This window comes from Apiospora marii (genome assembly GCF_038362585.1).
Source record: "Apiospora marii strain CBS 49790 chromosome Unknown utg000003l_segment0_segment0, whole genome shotgun sequence".
NCBI classification, from domain to species: Eukaryota; Fungi; Ascomycota; class Sordariomycetes; order Amphisphaeriales; family Apiosporaceae; genus Apiospora; species Apiospora marii.
Genome location: NW_027117374.1, coordinates 2,037,248 through 2,059,157, shown reverse-complemented (window position 1 = coordinate 2,059,157; position 21,910 = coordinate 2,037,248). Strand labels below are relative to the sequence as shown.

The 21,910-nt window shown below is 53.8% G+C and overlaps 10 protein-coding genes across 10 annotated transcripts; 4 read left to right on the top strand and 6 right to left on the bottom strand.

Moving 5' to 3' along the window:
• Positions 1 to 568: 568 nt before the first annotated feature.
• Positions 569 to 2,566, bottom strand: PG985_004149 (uncharacterized protein; the record flags this gene model as incomplete). The annotated part of the gene is made up of 6 exons (XM_066823918.1): positions 569 to 1,091; positions 1,159 to 1,532; positions 1,593 to 2,027; positions 2,087 to 2,246; positions 2,305 to 2,422; positions 2,497 to 2,566. The coding sequence occupies 6 exons, from the start codon at positions 2,564 to 2,566 to the stop codon at positions 569 to 571; spliced, it is 1,680 nt and encodes a 559-aa protein (XP_066687078.1).
• Positions 2,567 to 3,785: 1,219 nt separating this feature from the next.
• On the top strand, positions 3,786 to 5,082 carry PG985_004148 (exopolyphosphatase; the record flags this gene model as incomplete). The annotated part of the gene is made up of 2 exons (XM_066823917.1): positions 3,786 to 3,900; positions 3,962 to 5,082. The coding sequence occupies 2 exons, from the start codon at positions 3,786 to 3,788 to the stop codon at positions 5,080 to 5,082; spliced, it is 1,236 nt and encodes a 411-aa protein (XP_066687077.1).
• Positions 5,083 to 5,467: 385 nt separating this feature from the next.
• PG985_004147 (uncharacterized protein) lies at positions 5,468 to 6,601 on the top strand (the record flags this gene model as incomplete). The annotated part of the gene is made up of 1 exon (XM_066823916.1): positions 5,468 to 6,601. One exon carries the CDS (start codon positions 5,468 to 5,470, stop codon positions 6,599 to 6,601), a length of 1,134 nt encoding a protein of 377 aa, XP_066687076.1.
• Positions 6,602 to 7,080: 479 nt separating this feature from the next.
• Positions 7,081 to 8,238, bottom strand: PG985_004146 (uncharacterized protein; the record flags this gene model as incomplete). The annotated part of the gene is made up of 4 exons (XM_066823915.1): positions 7,081 to 7,349; positions 7,438 to 7,636; positions 7,713 to 7,769; positions 7,888 to 8,238. 4 exons carry the CDS (start codon positions 8,236 to 8,238, stop codon positions 7,081 to 7,083), a joined length of 876 nt encoding a protein of 291 aa, XP_066687075.1.
• A 762-nt stretch (positions 8,239 to 9,000) lies between these two features.
• Positions 9,001 to 10,566, bottom strand: PG985_004145 (uncharacterized protein; the record flags this gene model as incomplete). Its single annotated transcript, XM_066823914.1, has 1 exon — positions 9,001 to 10,566. The coding sequence occupies one exon, from the start codon at positions 10,564 to 10,566 to the stop codon at positions 9,001 to 9,003; it is 1,566 nt and encodes a 521-aa protein (XP_066687074.1).
• A 31-nt stretch (positions 10,567 to 10,597) lies between these two features.
• Positions 10,598 to 11,050, bottom strand: PG985_004144 (uncharacterized protein; the record flags this gene model as incomplete). Its single annotated transcript, XM_066823913.1, has 1 exon — positions 10,598 to 11,050. The coding sequence occupies one exon, from the start codon at positions 11,048 to 11,050 to the stop codon at positions 10,598 to 10,600; it is 453 nt and encodes a 150-aa protein (XP_066687073.1).
• Positions 11,051 to 11,781: 731 nt separating this feature from the next.
• PG985_004143 (DNA-directed RNA polymerase) lies at positions 11,782 to 16,038 on the top strand (the record flags this gene model as incomplete). The annotated part of the gene is made up of 1 exon (XM_066823912.1): positions 11,782 to 16,038. One exon carries the CDS (start codon positions 11,782 to 11,784, stop codon positions 16,036 to 16,038), a length of 4,257 nt encoding a protein of 1,418 aa, XP_066687072.1.
• A 715-nt stretch (positions 16,039 to 16,753) lies between these two features.
• PG985_004142 (vacuolar ATP synthase 20 kDa proteolipid subunit) lies at positions 16,754 to 17,584 on the bottom strand (the record flags this gene model as incomplete). Its single annotated transcript, XM_066823911.1, has 4 exons — positions 16,754 to 17,174; positions 17,250 to 17,341; positions 17,407 to 17,441; positions 17,521 to 17,584. 4 exons carry the CDS (start codon positions 17,582 to 17,584, stop codon positions 16,754 to 16,756), a joined length of 612 nt encoding a protein of 203 aa, XP_066687071.1.
• Positions 17,585 to 18,192: 608 nt separating this feature from the next.
• Positions 18,193 to 19,398, top strand: PG985_004141 (tRNA-dihydrouridine(16/17) synthase; the record flags this gene model as incomplete). The annotated part of the gene is made up of 1 exon (XM_066823910.1): positions 18,193 to 19,398. One exon carries the CDS (start codon positions 18,193 to 18,195, stop codon positions 19,396 to 19,398), a length of 1,206 nt encoding a protein of 401 aa, XP_066687070.1.
• A 202-nt stretch (positions 19,399 to 19,600) lies between these two features.
• PG985_004140 (uncharacterized protein) lies at positions 19,601 to 20,066 on the bottom strand (the record flags this gene model as incomplete). The annotated part of the gene is made up of 2 exons (XM_066823909.1): positions 19,601 to 19,839; positions 19,907 to 20,066. 2 exons carry the CDS (start codon positions 20,064 to 20,066, stop codon positions 19,601 to 19,603), a joined length of 399 nt encoding a protein of 132 aa, XP_066687069.1.
• Between the last annotated feature and the right edge of the window lie 1,844 nt (positions 20,067 to 21,910).

The following is a 21,910-nucleotide window of genomic DNA, read 5'->3' as shown; positions in this document are numbered from 1 at the left end:
GTTAGTCGCGCCAATAGGAAACCTTTCCTGCCGTGGTGTGGCGCTATATTGCCTAATGTAGGTCGCATCCTTCTCTGTGACGCTACGGCGGAGTCGTGGAGTCGAGATCGAGCAACGAGTGCCTTCGTATGCTTGGTACTAGATTGCCGAGTATCGCAAAATGAATTCTTCAGAAAACGAGGCCAATGGGGTGCTACGATGATATCATCATTGATCTCTCAACCGGGGGCTTTCTCGCGGTGGCTAGCCACCTCGTATAGTGTTTCCATTGTGTCCCTTTATGCCAGATCCGATGCATTATAAGCGGGTTAACATGGACCTTATAAGTAGTCGTCCACCAAGTAGGAACGAACGAACCGTCACCCCCTGTCTTTTAGTTAGTCAAGATCAAATTAAAGACTACATTATTTCATTGGCCTGCTCTGCAAAAGTATATGCCACAATCCCATTGACAGTCAATCATTAGACCGACAACGGAACCCGTGGCCCTGGCCGTTGTTGTTCAGTCTTGCCATATATACAATCTTGTGTACATGTTGGAATTGTAAGCTCCAGTCCTCCAAGCCATTCAGCCAAATATCAGTACACCCTCCTTTCCCGCAGAGGGCCATTCAACTTCATTAGACCCAATGAGTCTTACTCTGAAGCAGAAGCCGAGAACTTCATCCCCTCGGGCACCGCTTTCCACTGCTGATTGGCATCGAGCAACGTCTCGCAGCGCCCCCACTCCTCCCGGACCGTCTGCGCACGCTCTGCACTCCGCGCCGTCAGCTTCATGGGGAACGGCTCGGGGTGGACCAAAAAACCCCTGCGACAGCCTCGCAGGGTCCGGCGTGATCTCGCGGCCGTCGGGGCCGACCGCCTTCTCGACGCGCAGGGCCCAGAGGATCCGGGACATGGCGAGGAACAGGGAGCGCTCGGCCGTGTGCATGCCGACGCAGATTCGGCGTCCGGACCCGAACACGAAATGGTCTCGCTTGGACACGTCGGGGTTGGCGGCGGCCTCGGCGGCGATCTGGTCGTCGCCCAGGTAGCGCGTGGGGTCGAATATGTCGGGGTGGGCGTAGCGCTTGGGGTCTCGGTGGATGCCCCTGTAAGTAGAATCTTATTAGATGGCCACTCAGACAGCACCGGGCATCTCCAGAGTATACCACTTACCACACGTTTGTTACCATGGAGGCATTCTTCGGTATCTTGTAGCCCATGTAATCATCGTCCCTCATTGCACAGTGGGGTACCCCCAGAATAGCCGTGGGCATCCATCGCAGGGTCTCCTTGACAATGGCTCGAATGTACGGCAGGTTTGGCGCGTCATCGATCACGGGCATTCTTCCACCGCAAACACGATCAAGCTCTTCCTGAGCTGCTTTCTGGGTGTCTGGATATAGTATCATTGCCTCTATGAATCCCATTATAGTATTGGCTGTGGTATCATAGCCAGCCTCAAGGATGGTGGCGGCAACGTAAGCAGCTTCATCGTCCGAGAAGTCGCCCCCTTTTTGGGCATTGAAGACATCGACCCCGAAGCATGGCTGTGGTACATAAGTGAGCAATCAGACTGGTGCGGAGGAATAGATGCGGGCAGTCCTTACCAGTGAGGTTTTGTTATTGATTCGCTCCTTACACGCGGTCCAGTGATCAAGGAATAACTGCTTTTCATTTGCATGCTGAACTTTGGCCTTTTTCTTTGCCGGAAGCATCCAGTCCGGAAATTTTCTTAGGATTGGATATAGATCAAATAGAGCAGCCCCCGTAGAGCCTATAGTCGGCACAAACTCGTCAACAACATCGTAGAGGCGCTTCAGTTGTGGATCGTGGATACTGGTTGTTCGGAAGCCGTAGATCATCTGCGTGACGAGAGAGGTGGTAAAGCGGCGAACGTGATCAATCCATAGATCGGGCTCATCCAGAAGGCCGCACATCAACCGCTTGGCCTCAAGATCCTGGTACGGCACATAGGCTTTGGCAGCCCGGACATTCAAAATGACATGGAAGAGCTTGTGGATAACTCTCCACCGCTCTCCATGCTGCCCCCAAAGTAAGTCGCTTTCCGTGGGTTTGGGGGACGGGTGAGAGACAACCATACCATAAAGAGCATTCGATGGTTGTTGCTCACGATTCTCGCTATGTACAAGTCCGGGCGGGAGTTATAGATGCTTCCTCGCTTATCGAGCAAGTCCTTGACGGCTTGATCTGAACTGAGCACAATCGTCGCCTGGGTCCCAAGCATCAAGGAGAAGATAGGACTGCCAACGGTTAGCTAAGTCCACAAGTATTGCCCGACAGCATGTATCTTGGTCTAACCCGTATTCCTCTGCCCACTTCTTCATCTGCAAATGTGGATTTTCTTTAGGCATGAGGTGTAGGTTTCCGAGTAAGGGCACGGTAGGAGGCCCGGGGGGGTAGCCTGGAGGTCTGCGGCCTGTTGAATCTCGGCGTCAGCACGCATTTCACTTCAAGAAAACCATTGTTAGATGAGGCGTGTCTGGTGCTTACCGATTCGCAACAACTTCGTGAGCACGTAACCCAGTGCTACAAGCACGGAAAGAAACCATAGACTCGTCATGATAGGCAATTATAGACTACAACCTGCTGTGGCAGTATGAAAATGGAAAACGAGCTCCCAAACCCCTCCCAACGACCCCGTCCCTCTGCTTTAAAGAGCATGAGGCGGATATATGACCCCCAACACAGGGGCATTCGGACTCCGCACTCTCGGCTCTGGGGAGATGCATATAATTCTCCAGAACTGCATGGCATCGCCATATCCGGAAAATGCGATGCCAATCGACGCAATGCATACGCATACTCGGTACGTATGATTGGATGGGGCCGTTATGGGGGTTGCATTCTATACGCAAGCGCGCCATGGCTCCCTTCTCTGACAGTATCCGGCTCTTCAATGGCAGCAAGTGGTTGTGTAACATCACCTGTCAGCACAGCAGAATATGGGGCTCTGGTAATCATTCATCCATTCGTACGGGCTGCATCTAGTCGGGTATACGCATTGATTGGTCTTCTCCTTCGGCGGCCATGAGGCGTCATATGTATGTAGGTTGCACTGGGCCGGTCGCAAACTACTTCCGGACCACCAAAGCATGATCGATCAGAATAGGAGATTCCCCAAGGTAGGCTCGTAGGCAAAAACACCGTTGCTACCCGTCCATTGTTCTGCAGTCAGGCTCATCACATGACGATATGAGGGGACCGGGGAATGATTTATACCCGTTCCGGCGGTTCGCAGGAAGATGCGATGCATCATTAGCAGAATGCATTTCGAAGGTCAATAAAGTCAAGGATTAATATAGCTGTTTCCATGCAAGTGAGCAAGGAGAGGAGCATGGATGAGTGCGCAAAGCAACGAATATGTAAGTAAAGGTTGGGTTATGAGACAATGAATAGCTCTACGTCTGCAAACGAACCATACCCGCAAAGTCTGGCTAGTGTTGAGGCAACTGACACAGAGTGATTCTCCAAACCTTCCTTTGGTCTGTCAGCATCGCAGACTTGACCAGATGCATTCTCCATGCTTCGGGATTTCTGTTGTGTTCAGAGGAGGCATACGCCCACTTTCACGTGAAGGCGTAGTGCGCCTCCCACCCCCAGCCAGCGGTGGGGCATGCAAGTCTTCGGGGCCAAAGGGCTTGACGATTAGTGGACTGCGGACGGCTCAAACACCGAGTATACTGTGAATTGAGCATCATCCAAACCAGAAATCCGAATCCGTACCCTCCCATACCAGATTTCTTTGTGCAGGGCTCAAAGGGAGCAATACTCGGCACGAAATGACACCCCGAACGTCAGTCAAAGCCTTCCTGGCCAGGGCCCGTACAGCACTAACCGCCCCGCCCTCCAAACGACAAACGCCTCTCACCTTCGTCGTGGGCAACGAGTCGGCTGGTAAGTCTACCGGCCTCGTATCGCCTTGATGCCGTCGAGTCTGAGTCTGACTAGTCCCTAGACCTCGACTCCCTGTGCTCGGCCATTTTACTGGCCTATCTACGCACCCATTCGCCACCGCACACATTGCACATTCCTCTTTGTCACATTCCGCGAGATGACTTGTCTCTGCGCCCCGAGTTCACCTCGGTGCTGCGCCGCGCGGGAACCTCGCCCGAGGATGTCATCACCCTCTCTGAGTTACCAGGGCCGGAGAGCCTGAGTCCTGCGGACACGCGCTGGCTGCTCGTTGACCACAACGCCCTGACGGGCCAGCTGGCCCAGCTCTACAGCGCTCAGGTCGAGGCGTGCATCGACCACCACGCCGACGAGGAGAAGGTGCCCCGGGACAGCCCGTTGCGAGTCATCGAGAAGAGCGGGAGTTGCGCAAGCCTCGTTGTGGCGCAATGTCGCGACGCCTGGGACGCGCTGGGTCGATCGTCGTTGTCGTTGTCTTCCGACGAAGAAGGCCGGGCAGTTGATACGAACTTAGCCTACCTGGGTCTTGCCCCCATCTTGATTGACACTTCCAACCTAAAGAACATGGATAAGACGACCGAGTTTGATACGGACGCTGCAACTTACCTCGAGTCCAAATTCAATGGCGGCGTCAGGCTTACGGCCGCCAGCAACTCAAAAGGCTCATTAGGATCCTATGAGAGGAAGGCATTCCATGATGAGGTGGCGCACCTGAAGGAAGATATCACGTCGCTGTCATTACGCGATATTCTACGCAAGGATTACAAGGAATGGGAGGACGCCGGTGTGCGACTGGGCACGTCTTCGGTACCCCAGGATTTTGCCTTCCTGGCCAAGAAGGCCGGAGGCGAGGACGCGCTGGCAGAGGCGATAGGCAAATGGGCCAAGGAGAAGGGCTTGGGGCTCATGGCCGTGCTGACGACATCATCGAACGACGGTAAATTCAAGAGAGAGATGTTGGTATGGGCACAATTAGAGAAGGCCGTCCAGGCAGCTCAGAACTTTGAGAAGCGATGCAGCGAACAGCTGGGCTTGAGCCCATGGAATAACGGCAGCCTTGACGTCGACGAAAAAGACATTTGGAGGAGGTGCTGGAGCCAAGGAAACATCAAAAACAGCCGGAAGCAAATTGCCCCTATGCTGCGCGAGGCACTGGGTGCGTAAGTAGGCCCATCGGCAAACATCATACCTGCTTAAAGTAAGTATGTGTTACCTTCTTGGTGAATATGTCCCAAAAAATTTCTCTGCTTAGTTGTTCCGCATATATACAGGTTAGTTGTTGGATGTGAATCGTATCGAACAATGTCTTTGTCCTGTGGCTTGTCAATTTGACTGACAGGCACAAGTAACTATTGTTCTTGTCAGGTTTTGTCTTCCAAGCCGTTCTAGCCAAACAATCCGCTTTATCTCTCCCTGTGCAACAGTCGATATAAAGCCATGGGCTGCGGCTCACATTGGTCATATGCAGGAACCTAACACTATATGCTTAGGGTTCAAAGGCATAAACACCACCTCCTTTCAAGCAATGGACACCACCTCCTTCTTAGCAATGGCAACCAACACGTCTGAAGCGGCGGTGGAAGAGTGGCATGTACCCTATAGGCGAAGCACAAGTGCTCCTGCTTCCTTGCCACCGAACTATAGACGAGGTGCAAGTGAGCCTCTGGTACCTCTGCCTCCACCTTCACCCCCTATAACCCCTCCACCTCCCCCACCACCACCGTCGACCCCTATAGCGCCCCCACCACCCCCGCCACCTCAGCCAGTCATTGCTATCCCTCAAGAGCCGGCGCCTGCTCCTCTTCAAACGGCTCCTATTCCTACGGTTGATCTGACCCCGATTCCCGAAGAGACGGTTCCTGGAGGGGCAGCCGCTGTAAGAACCCTCCGTGAGCTGAGGCCTGCCCCTCCACGTGAGGAAGTGAGTGACCCCAGCCACGCCCCGCCTTCTAGGGTAGTTGACATACCGCTCCAACCGCATCTGCAGCCGCAGCTACAGGCACAGGGACAGATGTATGTACCACCCCCGGCGAATCTGCCAAAAGAGCTGATGAACCTCTATCTCTGCTACCAAGAGCCCGTCCGCCAGCAGCAAAAGATCCTCTCCGACACGTCGCAGTTCCGGGACGTCGCGCCGTACATCGACTCGGGCCTGGACCCGCTGACGGGCGAGCCCGTGCTGCTGGACCTGGAGTGCCCGTGCTGCCACTTCCTGCTCGACGTGCCCGCGCGGGTCTCGCCCAACAACTTCCCCGACGCGCCCCTCGAGCCCTTCTCGGTGCTGCCCTGCGGACACATGATCGGATCCCACTGCCTGGACCGCTGGATGCGCGACCAGGACGACGACGGCCTCGACCCGACCTGCCCGCTCTGCCGCTTCCGCCTCCTCTACCGCCAGTGCCGCTGCACCGTCCGCGTGCGCGAGTACAACTGGCTCCTTCCGCGCGCGCAGCAGCTGCCGCTGACCCTCCCCGAGGGCGGCCGGGTCGACGCCAACTGCGGCCCCTGCCGCGATCGCAAGGCGGACCGCGAGCTCCGCGCCTGGCTGGACGAGAATCTGATGGCGTCGCACGCGGCGCAGGGGACGCTCATGAATGCGCAGGAGAGGCGGCTTTTCGCTTGCATCGGCGGGTTGGCGCGGTCGGCTAGGAATTGGCACCGGGATAACGCTCCCAGATGGTAAGGGTAAGGTAGGTAGATACTTTATACAGGCGCTGGCGTCGTTGGTGTGCTAGTTGTTGTGGGAAATGTGGTGTTTATTGTCTTGATGCGCCTTGTGGCTACCCTATATGTCATCCTAGACACCTCCAGTCTAGACCCCATGACTTGGACAGATAGGGGCAGGGCTCTCATGGAAGCTACCACCAAGTATAATTAAACAACATAAATAATAAACACATCTCCGTCCTTTTATATTTTGATCTTTCTGTTATTCTTTTTTTTTTCTTTTTTTTTTTTTTTTTTTTTTTTTTGTATCGTACATGTCGACCAGTGCTTCTAACTAGTACCACCGCCGTTTATGTCGCCGGCGGAAGAACCACTGCTCTGCGACCAGCAAGCGTTTGTTAGTTTGTGTACTTGGTCAATAATTGTCAATTAATACAGCATCTCATTTTTGCTACGCAACTATCCAAAGTATTTCCCTCAATTGTGACTTGGTGGTTAAACAGCAGAAGCAATAGCATCGAGCCACTTGGCTAGGCGGTACCCCTGTTTGGCGATCTGCAGGGAAACAACCGGCTGTGCCGTCGTCGTGTAATCGCCGCTCAGGTCCTGGTCCTCCACGGCACTGACACCCCCCTCGAGCACGGTCGAGCAGACGTAGGCATTTGACTCGGTGGCCCAGCCCAGCGTGGTGTTCTGCGCATCTGTAAGGCTCAACCCGCTCACCCAGTCAGCAGCTTGGGATTCGTAAATGCCAGATTTGATGGCTATCGTGATTACAGAGAGTCAGCAACAATTCTAATATCATGCCTACGGTGTACCCTTTGAGGGTGGGGTGAGGGGAGAACTACGCACCCGTGGTTAAAGAGTCAGCCCATGACCTGGCAGAGCCCAATGACGAGCCGCCCGAGACGGACTCGGGGATCTGGGAGTCCCAGACGTGGTGCAAGTTGGTCTCGTCGCCACTGTACTCGACAGGAATCTCGTTGCCGCCCCTTTCGAGGTTCTCATTGTGTAGCGGCTGGCCTATATCCCCGAGGAAATGGATAACCATCTATAAAGCAGGGTGAATACAATCATATAATTAGCCACACTGTCCGAAACCAGACCATGATAGCAAATACACATACCTTAGCAGCAATCTGGCGTTCTGATGATTCCAAATCCGCGTCCAGCAGGCGGTTGGTCTACCGCAAGAATGTCACGTCAGCTTGCTGTTTACTTGCGCCCCCCTCGGGCCCCTTCCCGCCAAATGAAAGCGTGCCAACGCGATCGAGCACCGGGCCCAGGCCGTTATCTACTCACATAGTTCGCGATGGCGGTCACGATGCACCCGCCCTCGCCGCAGTCGCGCGCCAGGTCGACGCCGCAGCTCGAAGGCGGGCTGTCCTGGGCGTCGATGTAGTGGAAGCCGGACGAGAACTTGCCGGCCTCGGTGTGGCCGAACGGGTCGGCCCAGGCCGCGACCGACGCGAGGTAGTCGGCTGAGGTGTCGGCCAGGAGAGCTTGGAAGTAGGTCCGGGTGTCCGCGGCGACGAAGTCGGTGGCGATGTACGCCACCGTCTCGTGGCCCATGGCGCCCCAGGCCTGGACGGCCGAGGGCAGCAGCAGGAAAACGGCCGCTGCCACCGCATTGGCTCCGACGGGGATCATCATCTCGATAAAAAGGATTGTAGACAAAGGCGGCTACAACGGCTGGATTGGAGACGTAGTTGACGAGAAGCAAAGCAGCGCCAGAAAACAAAAGACCCGGAAGCTATAGTTCTAGGAGGGGTCAAGATCCAAAAGGAGCCCTCCTAAGCGCCATACTTATACCACATGCCATGCTCGCATGATGGATTGGTATAAGACAGGTTATACCACTAGCAATTGGTGAAACGGGGCCAATCAAGCACTCGTGCGCCCTATCTTCTATCAACAATACCACCTCAACAGGCATGCCACGGCCGCCTATCTGCACTAAATGCAGCCACCGCGCGCCAGCAGCCAATCGGCAGCCGCCCGTTGCCAAGCTTCACGGGGTTGATCGCCAGATCCACCAACCCGCCCCGGTACTTTTAATTAGTTATGCAATGCGCCTGCGCGCGGCACATCCATCGGTCACGGTCGACGGTGCAAGATGAAGCATTGCATTCTCAGTAATCAGCTTAGCTTTTCAAAGCTGAATGAACACCAAATGTCAAAGTAAAGAGACGAATATCGGCGTCCAGGGCCGAAGTATTTACATTCGTTAAAGTACAGTTACAATATGTAACAAGGCCGTAGTGGCATGTTGTACTCCGTACTGCACGACAATATGTCAACCGTATAATCAATTATACACTGTCTTTCCATCAGACGCTTATGAGTCCTAAAAACATCGTACACCCCGAGATACTGAACCGCCGAGAACGATTAGCGGCCCTCGTAGGCGATCCCCTAACCTAAAGATTTGATACTCCTGACAAGCTTGACAAACTCCCGATTCGCCAATGATCGCGTTGCGGGGTTGCCCGCATCAACTGATAAGGTCGCGGCATGCTCCTCTGCTCGGGAATCGGCGAGACGGACGCATCTGAGGATTGCCTCACGTATATCACCAACGGGTTGGACCGGAGGGTTTTCCTTCAGCATCTCGGGGAAGCACCGGCGAAGCGCGGAGGCGCAAAGAGTCGAGGACTGCGTTCTCGTCATCAGGTGAAACATGTACAAATACAACGTTCGGGACCGCGGCTGCATGTATTGGGGTGGTATGCGCCAAACTTTCCAAAACCGTTCCCAGTTTTGCTGCCTTGCATATACACCAAGAAGCTTGATCAGCAGCCCCTCGCCCATGTAAGGCAAACGGGCTTGTATTAGGAGGGTTTCGAGCCGTGCCTGAAGAGCCTTGGTTTCCACACTCGGTTCTTGGTCCATGGAGATGGCCTCAATTATCGCAACAATGACGTCATTGGCGATGATGTTCTGATAACGGAGATGTAGCGAGTCGAGAAGATCCAGAGCTGCGGCATTCTTCTCTTGCAAGGTGGCACCTGACGCAGAGTAAATACAAGAGAGCATATCAAGACATTGCTCTCGTGAGGCTAGTATAGCATCTGTGCGGTATTGCGTAACCAAGGTTCTGATGTTGTCAATTCCAGAGTATAGTGGGTGTTTGAGCTGGCGCCCCCTACACTCGAGAGCCAGCCGCAGACTCCATGTGTATTCTGAAGGCACACCTTGAGTGGCCAAGGCCAACAGCCGGTCGAACGCGGGAGACGCCAGCAGACTTTCCATCTCCGACTTCGTAGCCTGATGCATATGAGTATGGAGGAGCTCAAGAGTGCGAAGCTTCTCGTCTCCGTCGTATCGGAGCTGCTGCGACAACCTGTCTAAATGCTCGTTGGTATTCGCTGCCCCAGATAAAGCATATGTCGCTGGTTTATCGTGGACCCTGGACGAAGTAGACATTGATTTGGACTGCGTTGAAGCAAGGCCGCTTGCACCAGGCGTTGGGTGGGATGGCAAGTGTGGTCGTGTTGGGGGATGTGTTATTGAAGCCTGTCCTGGAGCGGCAATGCCAGCAGCCGGATTTGCTGCATCCTTTTGCGAGTTTTGGGGCGCCTGTCTCTCCAACGATCTCTGCCACAGGGTTTCCAGTCCAAGCTCTGCTCTTCGGGCCTCTGTCATGATCTGGACCACGATTGTAGAACCTTTCTGGGGGACGCCAAAACCAGCGACGCGGCCGTCCTCCGAGACAACAGTAACATCCTCGCTGCTGCGGTTAAGGGTTCCCAGATTCACACAGATCCAACCAGTCGAAATGCCATCATCGGCGTCATCGGTGCCCATGGTTCCCAAAAGCTTCGCCCTCTTGGCTTTTCTCCGGAGCTTGGTCTTACGCTCGTTCGGGCCCAGTAAGCCATCGGCATCGGCATGGACTTTGTGTTGGTAGCGCAGCCAGCGCACCAAGCGGCTTGCAGATACATGGAGATGGCGCTCGCTGCGAGCATTTCCAAACAGCATGATCAGATTGGGGCCCAATGCGGCGGGCGGGTTAAGCTCGCGCAAGTCTCAGCAGGGAGAGCTCTTCCAAACCCATTTCCTCCGACGCATACTCCAGCAGTGACTGGATGATAGCTGGCGAATCCGCCGGCACCTCTGGCAACGGTGGCGGTTCGGCCACGGGCGCATGGGTGGGTGGCTCTACCTGGAGGTACCACGGAACCTCCGCATCTTGTGAGTCTGCTGCCACTTGGTCATCTTCATCAACTTTGAGTTCTGTTTCCTGTGAATATGGCGGCTTGCCAGCCTCACTTGACATGGAACGAACAGGTGTCGAGGAAAAGCGGCGCAAAGCTGGAGCTGAAAGAGCCAGACGCCTGGTCGCGTATGCTTGAGACGTGATATAAGGGGCGGTTGGCGTGAGGAACAGCTTAAATACAGAGGAACGACATTGAGAGCAACCGGCCGAAGCTGCTACTTCCAGTGCACGTCTGGCAGCCATCATCGCATGCCGCAGCGTGGGAGTATGAGCCGACTGGCAGTAGAATAAGACAGCGAACCGAGTCTGTGACAATTGAGATCGTGATATGTGAAAATCAATACAGCTAACGGCTCTCGTCTTTTTTCTCCAATGATGAGTGAGATCAGGTTACGCCATCGGAAAATCTTAAAGCTCACTCCCCAATTGAAGCTGCCCTCTTGTCAGTTGTCATCATGTACCTACTGAGCCTACCTGTGCGACGACTGAGCAGAACTGGAGGTGGGGTACCTGCTTCTTCAAGTCTATATCTCGTCCAACCAGAAGCCTGATTTACGTGCCCCGCTAAGCTCAAAGCTCGTTAGCGTCTTCAGAGCTTCTTAGCCTGTTAGCTTTCCTTCTATGCCACTCCAATGCCTATCAAATCGAAAAGATAGAAAATTTTGGGCGGCGAATAACTGGGCCCGATTACAATTGTCGTTTTGCCTCTTCCGATAAACTATTCCTTCACTTTGGTCCCTACCCATCCTTCCTCCATTGATGAATACCCCTCGGATTCATTTGGTTGAAGGCCGAGTATAGACACCATTGGATGTCTACCGACCTGTACTTTAGCTCTTTTCTTTGACTGTCGTATCATTTAATGTGTGCTGGGGCTGTCGTGTGCATCTATCAACCGGTTCGCAGTTAACTTGGTCTGCCGTCGCTCCTTTCATCTGCCACCATTCTACAAACCACAAGCGACACCCTTCGTCGCCATGTTCGTGCGACCTTCGGCTCGAAAGAGCATCTCGCTGCCGAGGACACAAACATTGAAACGGCCTCAGCTACCCTCAAGATGTCCTTCGCTCCAGACCCCCGCTACGACACCGAGTCGACGGCCTTTAGTCACACGACCAGATCTCCTACCTTGGAGGCGGAGAACCAACGCGCATGTTACTCCAGGCTCCCTTCACGACAGCAGACTGTTGGCCACTGCCATGGACGACTCTCGAACCCGCACTTTATCTTCCGCCTACCCGCCGCCGCCTCCCCCGCTACCTCGCTCTCTGCACGAACTGCGCCCATTCGACCCTTCCAATCTGCTATTTGTGACAGAGCCCGAAGATCCTCTACCAAGATCGCGCATGTCCCCAGCTGGTGTGCCAGGTGAAGCCGACTCTATGATGTCGGTCTTCGAGGCCTGCATCCAGGTTGACCAGCTGGACCGCGCCGCTGCTGTTCTCAAGCGCTTTGGCGATATGAATGTTTTATCGGGGGCGGAACTGATCAGACTTCACAATGCTTTCCTTCGCGCCAATGTAGAGCAGTTCTATAATCGGCCGAATCTCAAGTGGGCCGAGTCTATGCGGTCATGGTACGAAACGCGGATTCGGGCCATGGGTCTTCCCCAGAACGCCGAGACTATTGCCTACATGCTGAAAGTTTCGCTGCTTTCGAATTACGAACCCCCACAACTCGAGCGTCTGATCAATCGTTACATGGGCATGATGCCTGGTGATGCCGGCCTCGAGGTTTTCACCTTTTCCAGCATTTTATCCGACCAGGACCTCGCCACTATTACAGGCTTGTGCACTACCCACAACATAGACCCGGACGCTTTTGTGGATCTCCCCATGGAGGAAGAGCCAGATCTGTCCGAGTTAATAAAAGAGTCGGAGTCAGCTGAGCCAATAACTGCAAGTAACCATTCAATACCTAAGACCGGTGAGTCCGAGGTACTTCCCGTGCCCCAGAAGGGTCTGGGTCTGAAATCACTGCAAGAAGTGTTATCATTCTTCTCTGACGTCAAAGGACGAGATGTCTCGGGACTTTCCTATAACGAAAGACGAGAAATACAGTCCCGGCTCGAGCGTGACTGCGTTGAGGCGGCAATTCGCCGTTGGAGAGAAGAGAACGAGGCTTTGAAAAAGATGGGCCGAAACACGTCATTGTCAACCAGTGCCTTGAATTCCCAGCTCTACGATTGGCAAGTGGCTCTTGAAGCGAAATTGGAGGACGAATTCGCTTCTTTCGAGGAGTCGGAGAATCGCTCGGTCAAGAATCTGGACGATATGGGGCGATGTGTCTACGCCCCCTTTATGAGACAATCTACCCCGGCCCGGTTGGCTGCCGTCACGATTTTGAGCACCCTCAATATCATTGCCCAGCAAGGTGCCGATAACGGAGCCTTGATAGCTCAAACCATTCAAACGCTCGGCAGGGCTGTGGAAGAAGACATCAAATCGCAACAGCGGGATTCGAAGCGCAGCGCTGCCCGCAAGGCGAAGGATGCTGAGTATGCCCGGAAGCGCGTGCTTCGACAAAACCCGATCGAAGCAGAATCTCCTCCATCATCCCAGCCCTTGGAAGCGGACCGACAAAACCCGAACGAAGCAGAATCTACTCCATCATCCCAGCCCTTGGAAGCAGAATCTCCAGCATCCCAGCCCTTGGAAGCGGACCCTGCCACCAACCAGTCAAACATCGTGGAGGCGCCCAAGTTTGATACTGCAACATGGCCTGTCTATGTCAGAACACAACTTGGCGCTGCGTTACTATCGGCTATTATCGATACTGCTAAGGTTACAGTTCGACGGGAGCATCCGGAAACGAAGGAGATGGTGAGCCAGCTTCAACCTGCTTTTGCCCACACAGCTGTGTTCAAGAAGGGAAAGAGGGTTGGCATGATTGCGCCAAACAAATTTCTATCTGATCTTCTCAAAAGCGAACCTCGCGCCGATTTCTTAGCACGCCATTTGCCTATGCTGGTAGAACCCGAACCTTGGACAAAATTCGACAAGGGCGGTTTCATCAATTCCCCTGCTACCGTAATCCGCGTCAAGCACGGCGAGATCGACCAGAAGATTTACGCCGAGGCGGCCATCAAGCGAGGCGACATGGAGCAGGTCTGTAAAGGACTGGACGTTCTCGGCAAGACTGCTTGGAGAATCAATCAGCCCGTATTCGATGTTATGCTTGAAGCATGGAATAGCGGAGAGGCGATTGCCAACATTCCACCGCTCCACCCAGACATCCCAACGCCAGCAGAACCCGAGGTTCATGATGACCCGATGCAACGAAGAACCTGGATTCGCGCGGTCAAAGCTGCCGAGAACGAGAAATCTGGCCTTCATTCGGAACGGTGTTTCATGAATTTCCAACTCGAAATCGCCAACGCTTTCAAGGAGCAGACATTCTACTTCCCCCACAACATGGACTTCCGTGGCCGTGCCTACCCAATTCCTACCTACCTGAACCATATGGGCGCCGATAACACACGTGGTCTTCTTCAATTCGCCCAGGGCAAGACACTCGGCGAGAGCGGTCTGAGATGGTTAAAGGTCCACTTGGCCAATGTTTTCGGCTTTGACAAGGCGAGCATCTCTGAGCGCGAACAGTTCGCGATGGATAACCTTGAAAATATCCGCGACTCTGTGGCGAACCCCCTGAACGGGAATGGCTGGTGGTTGAAAGCCGAGGACAATTGGCAATGCCTGGCAACTTGTTTCGAGCTCAAGGCTGCAATGGATTTGCCTGATCCGACCCAATACGTTTCACACCTTCCCGTTCATCAAGATGGTACTTGCAACGGCCTTCAGCATTACGCGGCCCTAGGTGGTGACCTCTGGGGTGCCCAGCAGGTCAATCTTGTCCCTGGAGATCGCCCTGCTGATGTGTACTCCGCCGTGGCAAACCTCGTCAAGGAGAGTGTAGCTGAGGATATCAAGCTCGATAACTTCCTCGCTAAAGCTGTCGATGGAAAGATCACCCGAAAGGTTGTGAAGCAGACTGTCATGACCAACGTGTACGGAGTCACGTATATCGGAGCTCGAGCCCAGGTACAGAAACAGCTGGAAGCGGCGTATCCCCATATCGAGGCCGAGACTGGTATACCTCCTTTGCTGCTGGCCTCCTACCTTGCGGTCAAGATCTTCAAAGCTCTCTCTTCTATGTTCCGCGGAGCCCACGATATCCAGTACTGGCTTGGAGAATGTGCTGGCCGCGTATGCAAAGCTCTGACCCCCGAGCAGATGGACAGGATCGAAGAAGGACCTGCAAAGGTTGGTAAGGAGAAGAAAAGGGCAGGAGTCAAGAAACTGTCGGCGACAGACGATCTACTGAGTCAATTCAGATCGACCATTGTTTGGACGACGCCGCTACGCCTGCCGGTTGTTCAACCCTACCGCAAGACGGCTACCCGGGTCATCACCACATCATTGCAAGACCTTAACCTGCAAGTTCCTGATCGATCGGACCCCGTCAATCGGCGGAAGCAGCTTCAGGCTTTCCCTCCAAACTTCATTCACTCGCTGGATGCTACACACATGCTTCTCTCGGCTCTTGAATGCCACGAGTTGGGACTTCAGTTCGCCGCCGTTCATGATTCGTTTTGGACTCATGCTGGAGACATCGACGTGATGAACCGTGTACTTCGCGATTCATTCATCCGCATCCACAGCGAGAACGTCATTGAACGACTAGCTTCTGAGTTCGAAGCGCGTTACAAGGGCTCGCTTTACCTTGCGAAGGTGCCTTCGGGCAGCCAGGCAGAGAAAGACATCCGGGCATACCGAACATCGGCCAAGCTCAGTCTAAAGGACGAACTGCTCCAAGAAAGAAAACGTCTTCGACTTCTCAGTTCTGATAACCCCGCCGATGTTGAAGAAGGAAAAAATATGAAGACGCCTGCAAGCATATTTGAAGCTCACGAGGCAGCAGACGAATCGGCTGCAGCCGAGGATATGGAGGACGTTGGTCTCGGAAAGCTTCCGTCAGTTGAGACCATCCTGAAGACGCAGGAGCCTGAGGAGGGCGAGGAGAAGTCGGCAGAAGTTCGATCTGGTGAGAACCCGCAGTACGCCCAGTCGCTGATGCAGGCCGGCCACTTTGAAAAGACAGTCAGTGGGAAGAAGAAGCAGCAAGTTAAGCCCAGAGTCACCAACATCTGGTTGCCACTCAAGATTCCCACGATCCCTGAGAAGGGCGAATTTGACGTCTCTGAACTGAAGACAAGTCAGTATTTCTTCTCTTGATCACTTACAGGTCAGCGACTTGTGAAAGAAAAGGCATGCGGCTACGGACTATACGATGGGTGGGGGAAAAGGGGGTCGGCATTTACCAGCGATCGCATTTGGTGGCGTTTAGAGTTTGGTGACGGGCGTTTTGGGCGATGGGAAAAGCATAGAGCAAGCTGATCTGGGATCTTTTTTGTATAAACCCAGTGTATTATACCGGCGACTAATATGGTGGCTAGAGAGTCATCCAGGAAGTCTGGCTCTGCATTATGGACGGGGCGGAGGTTCTGAAACGTCCACTCCGTTGTATAGAAACATTGGGCCAGTCGCCTCTTGGGAGTCTGGCCTCTGTACACAACATAAAGACCTCAAAAATAATCTAACGTTATGATTAAACACTCAAAGATTCTGGTGGCAAATTCCTACTGAGGCCAGTGTACGAATTCCTCAATAGATTTCCATTTAGACCATAAATCAGAAAACAACTAGCACTTCACGGTAAAATGACGTGCTTCAATTTCTAATATTGGTACATTGCTAAAGCGATCCCAGATACTACACACAATGCACTCCCTGACTTGTTCATCCCTCTCCAAAACGCCGGTGGCCCAAAGTTAGGTCCTGAATGCATGTGGCGAGTCCCCTATGAGGCTCGCAATACCCCTTGCATCTCCTACATCTATACAGTTTTCCGTCTTCGTATACCCATTCTCGTCCTCATTCGAATGCGGCACTATGCCTTGAAACCAAAGTCGTTGGCCTTGCCCTGAACCAGCAGACCAACGATCAAACCGAAAAGACCGAGGACAGAGCTGAAGATTTCGATGACGAGGATCTTGACGAATAGGGAGGCGTCGGCAGCATCGGCCAGGGCCGCACCGGAACCGTTCATGCCGACGGCGACACCGCACACCAGGTTGCAGCCACCGACGGTCAGACCGGCCCAGAACAAGGCAAAGCCCGTGTAGTAGCTGTTGGCGTCAGCCAGCATATCCTCGCCGACGGCGCCGACCTTGGATGAGAAGACGATGGCCATGATGACGCCGTAGATTGCGACGACCTCGCAGAAGATGATGGAGATCAGGTTCTTGGTTCGGATTCGTGGTGCCTTGACGCCGGCGCCGAGGATGGAGGATCCGGTAATGAAAATGCCCCTATTGTAATATACCGCGCAGTTAGATACGAGGACCGAAACCGATGCAGGGCGATGATGTTGGCGAATTTCTTACCATGCTGCGCCCACAACCGAAAGTCCAATGCAGAGTGCTATTCCGAGGGAGGCCCAGGCGTAGGGCGATACTGATACGAGGAATGCTCCGACCTATGATACGGCCATCACGTCAGAGTCGAACTTCAATCGATGGTGTCGCATGCCGGGTGACTTACGTTAAATGCCTCGCCGCTGCCAGTGAATAGCATGTCTGTCGGGTCGCATGAGGGTTAGATCTGGCGAATGCATCGTGCCGAGCTTCCAGCACTTCGGGTATGTTTACTACTCACAAGCTCCCACGACGAGGAGGGCGGTCGTCAGACTGCCGACGCCATAACTGTAGCTGTAGCCCATCGTGACGGAGGTAAAAATCAATTTGCCGTGGTGCAGGGCGGTTCGGAAGGGAAAAGAAGAGAGGCGGAGAGAAAGATGAGATGGGGTCGTCGACAAACAGCTCTCTTCTTCGATGAGGTAGCTTGAATCTCCTGCAACTCAAATCTCGCGACGGGACTGGACTCTGGATTGGACGGGGCCAGGCAAGCCCGTTTTCGAGCTCCACTGCAGGTCCAGGACGACGACTCAAGCCAGCATTTGGGTGAGGTACTTAGTGTCGAGGTACGTACTTCTCGCTACTCGGAGGACGGCGATTCAAAGCTTCCGTCGCGGCCGTCATTGCGTTCATCTAAAGCAGACTTATGCATTTATGCAACGTCTGACTCAATTTCCAAAGTTATGCACCCAGACGAGATTGTCGCCCAAGTCAATAAATCGCGGGGCAATTGAACCAAGAAGCTTCTAAATTCAAATTTGGACCCCCCGCCAACCCATCATCATCCCACCAAAATACAAAATATTGCCTGCTTGTGCGAGTAGGTAATACAGTCAAACCCGGCAAGCTGTCACTCTTCCCCAGACTTATACGTCCTGTCACCAGGAGTGTATCCTCTTTTCGCTCCTTCACAATGGCTGCCTTTTCCACCCAGAAGTACAGCCCCGCCGAGGAGACTGAGATTCAGCAATGGACCACCACCGCGGACAGACTGAAGTCGTCTCCTAACGACGCCTCGATCCTCGAGTCTCTGAACACCCATCTGTCGACCCGCACCACCCTCCTGGGCACCAAGCCCTCAAAGGCCGACGTTTCCATCTACGAGACCCTGGCCCCGACCGTCTCTGCTTGGACTCCCGAGCAGCGAACCGGCGAGAAGGGCTACCACAACATCGTCCGCCACATCGACTTCGTTCAGAACTCCCCCGTTTTCGGTCTTGAGGTTAAGGACTCGGACAAGATCAACATTGACCCCGACAATGTTCTCTACGTTAAGCCTCCTCATGATGCCAAGGCCGAGAAGGAGCGTCTGAAGAAGGAGAAGGCCGCTGCCGCTGCCGCCGCCGGTGGCGCTCAGGCTACTGTCGCCGATCGCACAAAGGCCGCCGCTGAGACGGTTGTCCAGAAGGCCACCGAGGCCAAGGATGCCGTCGCCGCTGCTGTGGGCGCTGGCGGCGAGGCCAAGCCTAAGAAGGAGAAGAAGGAGAAGGCTCCCAAGCAGCAGAAGGCCCCCGCTGCTGTTGCGCCGCCCACCCCTGCGCTTATCGACCTCCGAGTCGGACACATCCTCAAGGCCATCAAGCACCCCGAAGCTGACAGCTTGTTCGTTTCGACTATTGCTATGGGCGACAAGGAGGCGACGGAAGACTACACTGAGTACGAAGGCCAGATCTGCCGGACGGTCTGCTCAGGTCTTAACGGATTGGTTCCCCTCGAGGAGATGCAAGGGCGCAAGGTCGTCGTTGTTGCCAACCTGAAGCCCGTCAAGATGCGAGGCATCAAGTCTTGCGCTATGGTTCTGGCGGCATCGCCGAAGCTGAAGGAAGGTGAGGTCGATGACCACAAGGGCCCGGTCGAGCTCGTTAGCCCGCCCGCAGACGCCAAGGCAGGCGAGCGTGTCAACTTCCAGGGATGGGAGGGCGAGCCGGAAGGCGTGCTCAACCCCAAGAAGAAGGTTTGGGAGATGTTCCAGCCCGGCTTCACGACTACCGACGATCTGGAGGTCGCTTTCGATGCTGGCTTGGTGAAGGAGACCGGCAAGGAGGGTGTGGGCAAGCTGTTCACTGCAAGCGGAGGCAAATGTACGGTCAAGAGCCTGAAGGGAGCCACAGTGCGATAAAGTGTGTATTATGTGGAATACAAACCCCAAACGAAATAGATGAATGAATGAACGACTGCTCTCTGTATAAGAGCAAGATCTCTGGACAACCCCATTACCTAATCCCCTTAATATGTTTTGAACTCCGAGCTTTTTGATTACCACGCCCCATTTCTCCAGCTTAATCCTCAACCCCTATTGCCAACTCTTCGGATCCAGGATTTTACCAGATCGTTGGCTTGGCAGTGACCGTCACGGGCGCGGTCACCGCGCATCCCATTGTTTGCGTGATAGTCTCGGTAGGGAAAACGCAACCGGTTGGGCTTGTAGGGCATGGCACGTCAACGTACACCGTTGGCGTCTCAACACAGCAGTCCGTAGCGCACGGCACCTCGAGGTTTTCGACTGCCACGGTCATAAGACACATGATATCAGCCGGGGGCAAGTACGTTGGGCAGGGGCCTGTTTTGGTTCTTTGTTAGCCTGCTTGCTGCTCTTTACATATCATCGACATCGGCTAAGCACGTACCGGACGGGCGGGTCTTGGTATAAGTGTAGCACTCGTGCGTCTTGACGCCGGCGGTGGTATGCTCCCAGTCGTCCCAGGTCGTGGAGCAATGGGCAGGCTGGGTAGCGGCTGTTGCGGAGGACAGCATCACCAAGAGGCCGACGGCTAGGAAGGAGAGCATCTTGAATAGTGTGTATGGGGGTTTTTTTTAGGGAAACGAAGTGGTTGTGCTGTTGAAGGCTTGGGGTAATGTGATGTTGGTATGAGTTACTGTGTTCAAGGAATCTGTAGACTGATGTCTTGCAACAAGTCTCATCCGTCTGGGAGCGCGGACTAGCAGTATATATACAGAATGTTCTAAATTGCCAAGCGATGCGGCGGAAGAGTGAACATGTCAGTGGTCTGGCGGGCTGTCTTGGCCCCAGCTCATCTACGTACAATAGACCCCAATACTTGATCCTTTGAACGATATTGTTCTTGAGCCGACCAGGCCGACGTGAGGTTGGGCTAGACCTCAAGATACTTTGCTGGAGATGGTCTATGGGCCAATAGGAGGCGGGCGGGTGAGGTAACAGGAATCCAAGACATCAACGCGTTGGTTTTCGGTTCCTGCCGGGCTGCTGCTCCGACGCATCCTTTCTTGCATTCAACATCGCCGTCACAGAACAAACTGCTGACCGGTGGGGTGCCAAGGGAGAGGATGTAACAAATTGTGACCGAAAAAAAAAGTTTTTCGTGCAAACCAACAGCCCATTTCTCCCATCACGTTGCTGCCATCGAAAAGTTCTAGTGGCTCGGCAGCTCGGATCGTGCTGCTCGTATATATGTAGGTGACATGCACATAGTGCCCACTGCAGGAGCGGAATAATGGGCAGACGGCCGGGGAGGCAAGGAGGGGGGGCCCCCTAAAAATAAGTGGTGTGGTGGCCCCCCAACGGGTGCGCCCATCGCCTTTATTTCCCCGGATGCCGATCTGCTCGGCCTAGCCAGGCACCAAACCAACCAGGATTCGGGAAGGAATACCAACAACAATCTGACTGGAGGGACGGAAACGGCTGGCTATGCCAAACCAATCGTCAAAAATATTGGAGTTGAGGATATCAAGACGGCGAAACCTCCCACTCGATCGAACCCAGATTATATGATTTGACTTGCCGATAGCTATTCTGAGTTATCCTAGGTATTAATTGACTTACCTACCTACCTTAGGTACTGACAATGCAGTACACACAATTGAGAATACCTATGGTCAAGGAAGACGGCCACTGCCAAGCGAGGCGTACATGTGGATAAATGAAGACGAAAAGTCGAGTTCTCTTGGCTTTGTATTAATCTCCCTACAAACATCAGCAAGGCCGTGCGACATCATGCGATGAACTATACTGTCCGCACTCAGCTGCCAGCCCGGGAACGTTTTTCACATGTGCAGATATTTCTATTCGACTGTCTGCAGGTATGCATGTAATGTTGTCTTGGCTCTTGCTACACTAGAAGGGAGAGCCGCGAGATCCGGGGGTGAGGCTGCCCGGGCCCAACCGTATAGCCCTCCCGTTGGCATCGGATTCTGTCAACATCGCCAAGTATAGGTGGCCTCGAACGTAGCTGGTTGAGGTTTATGTCTAGATGAGATGACTCTCATATATCCTATCGTAACGTATGGCCATGTCCTCGCTCAAGTCGTGAACTGGTAACCTTCTCCGTTGTGTTTTCCGAAGAGAAGCTACGCTGATGGCCTCCATATACCTGATTGTTCTTGACATTTTAGCAGCGTCGGGTTCTTTCCGTCGCATAAGGAAAACGTTGGAAGCCACAACCAACCGCCTCCAATAGCCAACAGAAGTGTGTTCCTGGAAAGAGATCTGTATAACCAATCTCACCTTCCGATCTTGATGTTCCGGGCCGCTAGGGGTTACATTGCATGCATATTGCATCGAGGAAGCGCAGGAACGCGCCGGCCAGCATTCTTTCCCTTATGTAACGGTTTGGGGGATGTAATGACGGCTACCAGAGGCTATTGATGGCTCT